Raw genomic sequence first — 8,957 nt, forward strand, 5'->3', positions numbered from 1 at the left:
GGATGTAAATGTATTGGAGGTGGTTTCCTAAATTCCTATCTGGAATAAGCAGATTGTCTAATGAGGAAGGACTGGATAGGGTGGACTTAATGCACTGGAGTTCAGAAGAGTGAGGATGACTTGATTGAAGTATATAAGATCCTGAATGATCATGACAAGGTGTGAATGAAAATCATATTCCCTTTTGTGGGTCAGTCCAGAACTGGGGGCGCTGTTTTAAAATTAGGGGGTTCCTTTTTTTTAATAGAACTGGGTGACAATCATTTTCTCTTAGAGGGTAATCCAACTTTGGAACTCTGCCTCAGAAGGTGGTGGACGCAAGATTTTAAATATCTTTAAGAGAGTGGTAAATAGATTCTTGTTAGGGAAGTAAATAAAAGATTATTAAGGGTAATCAAACAGATTATCTACATTCTTTTATTGAATGGTTCAGGGGGCTGAATGGTTTACTTCTGTGCCATCTTCATGTGGTGATATCAATCCAGCCAGCAGTTATTCTGAGGAAGGGTCACCAAATCCGAAACGTTAACTCTGATTTTTTCTTCACAGATGCTGCCAGACCTGCTGAGTCTTTCCAGCAACTTCTGATTTTGTTTCTGATTTACAGCATCCACAGTTCTTTTGGTTTTTTGTTTGGCCAGCAGTGTAAATGATTTACATTTCTGAGTTGATATGCTTTCGATGACAAAAAAGCTTATTGAAAATAAAGAAATGTGAAAGTCTTTCTTTTTAGTCTGATAGCAGCTTCCAAACTTCTCAATTTTCTGTCAGGTCAATAGGTTAGTTGTTAAGAAGTAATCTTTTCCCCAACATTGGAGCTAAGTCTGCTTTTTTCTTTTCTTATAAAGATTTTTAAAATTCTTTCATTGGATGTGGGTGTTGCTGGCAATGTCATTTTTTCTTGCCCATCTCCAATTGTAATTGAATCCTATAGTCCATTTGGTGCAGGTACACACACAGTGTTGTGAGGAAGAAAGAAATGGATGTTTAATGTGGTAGATTGGGTGCCAATCAAATTGGCTACTTCCTCCTGGATGGCTTTTTGGGTTTTGGAGATGCACTCATCCAGAACAGTGTTCCATCACACTGCTATCTTGTGCCTTGTAGATGGTGGCCAGACTTTGAGGAGTAAGGTAGTAAGTTCCCAGTCTTTGATCCACTCTTGAAGTCACAGTGAGGCTGGTTACAGCTCAGTTTCTGAACAGTGGTAATACCTAAGATATTCATTGAAGCACATGAAACTATTGAATCTCACTGATGGATTTGGTTTTTCTGTAGCTACTTTCTTTGGTTTAGTAGCATCAATCACTTCTGTAAGCAGTTTGAGAGTCTTATTTTTATGGAGGAGTTGAATATTTGGCCCTTTCTGACTTTAAGTGACTGCATAACTCAGGGATGTAACAATATTTTTTTAACCTGAATTAAATGTGTTTAACTTCCAGAAGTATTTGTTCAATCTCTCAAAGGTGAACTGAGGCTTGATATGAATTAATAAAAGTACTTTAGTTTAGATTAGATGATTGGGTTAATTAATTTCAATTATCACAGTTTGTCTCTCTTCTTATGTAACATAAAAAAAAGCTATGATTCCTCACAGAATCATCCTTGTAGATTTTCCTCTCTTTCTGAGTCTAAGTTTCGCTAACTGATTGCCTATACAGTTCCTTTTAAGTCCGTTTGTCTCTACATTTTGCCTCTCTCTCTTCACAAACTGAAATGAACATGTTTTCCTATGCAGGGTAAGATTTCTTTTTAGATAAGCTAACAAATTTCTTATCATTTAGTCTCTAGGGAAAGCAGATTCCAGTTAACATACGAACCATCCAACATCTTAATTCCCTTACTTAAAAATTCAACGTTAAATACAACACGTATTCAAATATTTTCTTCGGATAAACGATGAGGCATCTGAAATCGGATGACGATATTTCGTGAAAAATTTTCTAAAAGCCCAATATTTGGTACTAGATATGTATCGGCTAATCCGCTAAATGAAAACCAAACACTGGAATGTTAGCTATCCTCTCCTCTCAAATCCAGAATCCGCCGAGTTATATTAGCTTAGAACCCATGATATTAAAACACTGATATTTATTAGTTTCAACAGTCTCTATTTCCTGATATAAAAAAGTCGCATCTGCCTGCAAATTATTACCTTCAATTAACTATTGTAGTTAACTATCGGCAATATTAATTAGCTTATGGAAATTATATCTTAGCATAACAACTGCTATTTGCCAACCCACTTCAGAGCTAAATGATCAAAACATTCAGTCTCATCAACCAGAACAATAGTAATTTTACCCGTCCCTAGCATAATGTTTTAAAATGTAATAGTATGTGAAATGTTAAAAATAATTAGAATTTGGTCTCTTGTGACTAATCAAATAAGCTACTATATTTTATATATGTGACAACATCAAGCAAAAAATGATTTGTTGCAAATAGGTATTCATCTTTCATACGCCATTTGCGTAGGAGGTCTCTCTATGAAGAACACTCGCTCTGCACTATCTTTGAAGGCAAGGCGAGAATAATTGAAGCTGCTGCTCACTTTCTTGATGACAAAGTATTTAATTACCCATCTGAAATGCAAGTGGCAACCAAATCCACATTGCACCCACCTACGAGCAAAGTTGGTTAAAATTATGAGCTGCTATAGGAGACAGGACTAATCTCTTGAAGAAAACCTATTGTGACTCACCTTAACTCTATGAATTACTAACACTCAATTGTTTGAATTTGCAATCACTTAACTTATACCAGGGCATTGTGGTGGTGCATGGAAAAGCTAAAAGGGAATGAAAATCTTTTAAGAGCACTCCGACATTTTGTTGAACAATGTACCAGTGCACTTCTGTATATAGTTTATTTCTTCACCGTGGTGGAACATTGTGGCTTTGCTTGTCGGGTTGTGGATAAAGCCGTTTTTCTTAGTTTCATTCTGGCCTAAAGCTGGGAAGTTCAGTAGATCTGGTTGGCATGCAGTCTATCACATGCCGAAGAATACTCTCTACAACATAGAAGATGCATGGCTAATCTCCTGGTCAATCAAGAAATTATGAAATGCAGCTCAGAAATCTCTCATGCCATGACAAGAGCAAAGGAATTATTACAAGATCAGCAAAACATTCACTTCCGTTCAACATAACTGCACTGAACACAAACCTCTCTCTCTCTGCCCACACAATCCGCTCCACCACAGGACTATCGTACAATTGAAATGGAATGGCACACTCAGGATTCAAGTGGAAACTGATTGGTTGCTGCTGATTTTCCTATCCACCATCAATTTCAACCCTCTAAGCAAACTGTTCCAAAACCTCTCACATTTTCATGTTAAATTTTATCCCGTTGACTCTGTTTTTCTCTTCATAGATCTGCCTAAGCTGCTGAACATTTTCTTTTAGAATTTCTAGTTTTAATTTAGTAAAATCAATAAGTAAATAATTCACTTGAATCCGTTCATTAAAAATAATTCTGCCACGAACTGTTAAAAGTACTCTAATGCAATTAGGAAGAATGAAGAGGGCGAAGGTAAATTTCAGAGCAAGATTTTGACTCATTCAAAAGCCTATCCACTCGCACAGAATTAAAACTGGGACCAAATTGTTAATTATCAACGCATTTTACTCCATTCTCCTTAATATATTTTCAGGCAGCGATTGAAACAAATTAATATAAATGCCAAAAGTTAAAGCTCCAGCAATTGTAGTTAATAAACGTTTGATTAGAGCAATAATCCATATTTTGAACTTTGCACTTCCCGTTTTCCTACTCCAAACTGTCAATTGAAAAAATGCTTAATTGAGCTACAGAAAATCAGACCCCAGAAATTCCTGCAACAGCAGTAATTTACATCAATTCCTGTAGTAGGATATTTCATCTTGGTACATGAGGTGGCTGTTACAATAAGGAAACAGCAAATGAAAATCTATAATAACATCAGGATTTTAAGCAGAAGAACCAAAGTTTTAATGATAGATCCTTCTTTGGTTAAAATAGTTGGTTTGGACTGTTAACTCGCATATAAAGATTATATCCCTCAGAAATCATTCTTTCACACGGATTAACATATACATTTGAATGCATTTCTTATATTTATCTGTGTATATGTAGATACATATATCTGGCCTTTGGTGGATACGTTGTTTTGCCCCACCATTCACAAGGATGCTTTCGGTTGTCTAGTAGTAATTTTAGAATACGTTCCTCTGCCTTTCGTGTTCCAAACAGAAATAAAATTTCCAAGGGGAAGACCCACTATCCAGAGTTAACCCAAATAAGTTAAAGATAGTATTAAACTTAAAGAAAAGGCATATAATTGCACAAAGTTGGGTGGTATGTCAAAAGATTGGACAGGATATGAAAAGGGCAAAGGATGAATAGGAACATTCAATATACGAAAGCCCATTGAAGAAATGAGGACAGAGCACACTATAGTAAACATATGCGAATTTTTGGACTCCTATGTCAGTATATTACAGCTTCCTTTCTCAATGAAGGTGGTAAGAGCTTTAAATAACATGAAAAATAAAACAGCAACCTATATAGACCATCGAGGTATTCGAAAACAGAATCGGAAAGAAACTTGCTAGGAGACCTATAACTCATACAGAGAGATTTCCTCGCCTTCACTGAAGTGAATGGGAAATGTGTAGTGGAGAACTTTCAGAAACACACTTATGTAGAACACAATATCAGAGAACAGGGAATTTGAGGAATTTAGCGTCAACCTTTTTGAGTTTTTGTGATACTTTGAGTCAGATGTCACCTTGGTATAAGTATGAAAGCAGTGCGGAGAATCGTAAGCGTGAATCTTAAAATTTGCACAGCGAATTTTTATTTATTAAACTTATTTATAGTTTACTCATTTTCTTTGCATTCACTCTACGCTGTTGCGGTGAACATTGCCATTTTAATATTATTCTACATTGTAAGTAATTGCTGTATAACATTAAAAGACGTGACAAACATAATTTTGACCCAGTTGCTGCTGGAATCCTCTCCTTCTGGCAGAAAGCACGCCTACAATTTCCAGCGCTGTTGAAGCCTTACTATTCAGACTCATTGTGTACATATCAGGATGACCCCAGACAATTAATTAAATATCTGGATTACACATTGTACAAAACGAATTTGGCTATCAATTGGAACAAACTCCACTCACTTGGAGGAACAAAGAGTACTATTTTTACATTGATTATTTTTCCCAATGGGTCTATTCTAATCTTGTGACCCATTTCATTCTCAAAATAAGGTGACACTTGACTCAAATCAACACAAAATCTCATGAAGGTTGACGCTGAAAAAATGGTTGCCGCCAAATCCCTCACAATTCACTGTTCTCTGACATTGTGTTCTACACACGTGTATTTTTGAAAGTTCTCCATTTTTTAAGGTGCACGGTTTCGACCAACATCACTGCTGTTTTGAAACAGTTGGTGAATGTGGCTGTTTAACTGTATTTTGTGAATTGATTTGGAATAGAGGTGATCCACCCTCGGGTGACTGCCTGTGTGGAGTTCTTACATTCTCCCTGTGTCTCCATGGATTTCCTCCGGGTGCTCCTCCCACTGTCTAAAGATATGCAGGTTAGATAGTTTGGCTAAATTGCCCATAGTGTCCAGAGATAAGCCGGCTAGGTTGATTAGCCGTGGGAAATGCAAGGTTACAGGGATAGGGTAGGGGGCTGGGGCTGGGGCTAGGTAGGATGCTGTTTGGAGGGACGGTGGCCGAATAGCCTGCTTCCTCATTGTAGCGATTCTATGGTGATCCTAGAAAGTGCTTAAAGGATGACCAGAACTTGACAATAGAGTGAATGGAGAATGTCAATGTTAAGAGAGGAACAATATCTTTGTACGTAACAACTTGGTCCATATGATCTCCTGGGTTGTTTTTTGACTGTTTGAGTTGCGGGGGAGGAGTAAGAGAGGAATTTTCCAGTTAGTGGGCCCTATTGAGCCTGGATTGTTTTATCCTTTGCCTCTTTTGGGGGATTACATGAGGCGCGGAGAGATGAACAAGAGGTGGTGCAGGCTGGTCGGATCAGCTGTTGTCTCCGACCAGCCAATTTCGTACGTTCAGAAATTTAAGGTCATCGTAAGCCTTTCCGGATAAGAAGGGATAGTAAAAGATTCCGCAGGAGCAGGATTAGTGAATCCAGAAGCTTGCTCCTGGAATAATGTTGACCCGTGCTAAAGTGTGATCGACACTTTGTACGATTTGTTCCTTTCCCGCTTATTCACATCCAAAACCAGGTAGAACCAGTACTAAGTTTTAGAGGAATGAAAAGAAAATCCTCACGTTTTTGGCATATTTATTATAAAATGTAATAAAAACGGTTGATTTCAAAAGAATGCAAATACACGATTATCTACAAAGCCCGCGATTTCGAAACATGTGTTTTCATCAAACGCAATACAGTACTGATCTAACACAAAAAATTCACCGTATCCCGGACACTTGTCACATCAGGCGCAGTTTCCTGGCATAAAGCCATTTCAAAACCGGCTTTCACAAAGAAGTGTCAAGAATATGTGCGAATTCCCACTTTACTAGCCAGGTGAACCACTTTAAAAAAAACACAAAATATATAGTATTTCAAAGAGTATTTACAAATATACATCAAGGTCATATTAACCGTACATGACACATTAGTACTTGTTTCACCAGTTCGTTCAGTAAGAAACACTGCGGTAAATAGAAAGAAGGAAGGATCGTTTTCAAAATATATTAAACGTTTCTACAAATTCAGTGCATTTAGTTCATTCACACTTCAATCAGGACAGTGCTGGGATTGTGGCTCTGATTTTTATACTGCTCAAGCCACATTCTGAGTTCGGAGATCTTGTATCCTTCTGGTCCTCTCCCTCCTTGATACACGACTTTCTGATTCCGGACGACATACAGCCGTTCAAAGTAAGCGCCGTAGGCAGTGTTGGAAGAGTTATCCATGGTGTCAGCGACCACAAGGCAGCCAGGGTTCTCTCTGTCCATCAAACTGGCTGCTTTCAGGCGGTCTTGCAGGGAGCGGTGCTTTGGGATGTCATAGGGAGCATCGGTGCTGATCCAACCGTCAGAAGGGTGAGCTTCCTCAATGTAGACCAGGAGGAAGTCTGCAATGTCAGCGTACTGGGTGGCGAGCCTCTGGAAGGACTTGAGGCGCGCCATGAAAGGGGGTCAGGTGCAGCTGCCAAAGTTGAGAATGAGTGGCCTGCCGCCTCGGCTGTAGTCCAGCAGCCGGACCGTGCTCTCGTCCCACAGCTGCACCACTTCAGGGTTTGGAGCCGGCGAGCCCACGTGGGCGGATTTAAAAAAGTCCAGTTTCTGGCCGTACCAGATCGCTCTGAGGGAATCCATGGTAAACATTCGGTTTGTGTCCGAGACACACAGAGGAGGATCATCGGCATTTCCTTCGCGCTGTTGCCTACTCTTAGACAGCAACCGCTTTCGGATGCACAGGATATCGAGGAGCCAGAGCATGAAGGCGGTGATGAGGAAGCGGGGTAACAGGATGAACACAGCCACCACCTCCTTCAGGAGCTTCATGGTTGGTTTGTAATTTAGAGCCTCCGCCCTCCCCTTCCCAGGCAGCAAGTGTCTCCCTGCTGCTGTGATCGAACCGCCACGGCTCGTCCCCTTTTAAAACTCCTGTGCTGAATGAAGACAGCCCCCGTCTCCTTGTAGACCCGCCCCGGGGATGAACCAGCAGTGACTGAACACCTCAGCACTGAGCCAGGCCAGAGGGGAACAGAGCAGGACGCATTGGCAGCATTCAAGATCCATGTCTCTGAGGAAACAGCCACTGGTCCCGACCTGCTTGGGGGTTGGAGTCTCGTCGAAGCGAAATCTAGGACTGTTTACAAACCGATGTAAAGCACGGCACGAAGCTCGAATGTGAAAGTGCGCCCATGAGGAGTTTAGAGTGGTGCAGCATAACTATAACAGAGCCAGAAGCGGATCAATGGCTAAATACAAAAACAGGACACTCAGGGATAGGCGACAAATGCTTGCCTTGTCAGAGATGCTCACGTCCAAGAAAGATTTTTAAAGAAGGAAGTATTGGCTAATAAACTTTGAGAATACTACTTAAAATGGTCCAACAAAGGAGAATTATTTTCCTTAATGACCTTACCCCGTTTTTCTATGAAAAGTTCAATTTGTACTTCCTGTGAGCTGAATAAAAAAGCACATGGGTTTGGTTTGAAACCGAATACTCTTAAAGCTCGATGTCAAACTAATGAGCTATATTATAGGCAACAAGACACGAAAGATAAGTGGCTAACCTTTTAACGGTTAATTTTTCAGAGGCATTAAACACGAGAGTTTCGTTGCGTGTTTAACCCATTGAAGTTTAAGTACACCAAATTACTGCTTTTAAATTCTTAATGTCTTTCGGTTGTTAAGCTCATGAAAGCATTCGCCCTGGGCAATCAGTTGTATTTTATTGGATAGCTTACTCGAAGTGGACGTTAAATGGTTTATACTCCAGAAGGGTAACTCTTTCCATTATTAATTCCTTTAAGACTTGCTCATAATTCGAAACTAGAGAACGGATAATTTTACTTCTCATTTTAAAATTTTACCAAAAAACTTATAATTATCACAGTGGATTCGACTTTGAATGTCTGGACGCAATGTTGACATGCAATGCTGCTACTGAGCACAGTCATCATTAGAGGGCGCTGTTGGCTGGTTGGTGTTTCTCATCCTGTAACAATTTAGACATTTCTTGTTGTTTTCATGTAGTGTACCACAAGGCGTGAGGTTTTATTATCTATAGCAGGAACATTATAAATAAACGTCATTCTTTTCTTTCCAATCCAGATCAACCCCAAAGGCACGTTTCCTAGTTTAAGCTGTATCTTCTACTAAAGAGTTTCCAAAACGAAAATAAATATCCTTTTAAGAGCACACAAATAGAGACAACAAATAGTTTAATGTAGAAGTCAGAG

General features: G+C 39.4%; 1 protein-coding gene across 1 annotated transcript; it reads right to left on the reverse strand.

The window, feature by feature from the left end:
* Positions 1-6,302: 6,302 nt before the first annotated feature.
* dio3a (iodothyronine deiodinase 3a) lies at positions 6,303-8,220 on the reverse strand. The gene has a single exon (XM_020521728.2). The coding sequence runs from the start codon at positions 7,549-7,551 to the stop codon at positions 6,772-6,774; it is 780 nt and encodes a 259-aa protein (XP_020377317.1). The 5' UTR covers positions 7,552-8,220; the 3' UTR covers positions 6,303-6,771.
* Between the last annotated feature and the right edge of the window lie 737 nt (positions 8,221-8,957).

Source organism: Rhincodon typus, chromosome 8 (assembly GCF_021869965.1).
Source record: "Rhincodon typus isolate 14 chromosome 8, sRhiTyp1.1, whole genome shotgun sequence".
Taxonomy (NCBI): Eukaryota; Metazoa; Chordata; class Chondrichthyes; order Orectolobiformes; family Rhincodontidae; genus Rhincodon; species Rhincodon typus.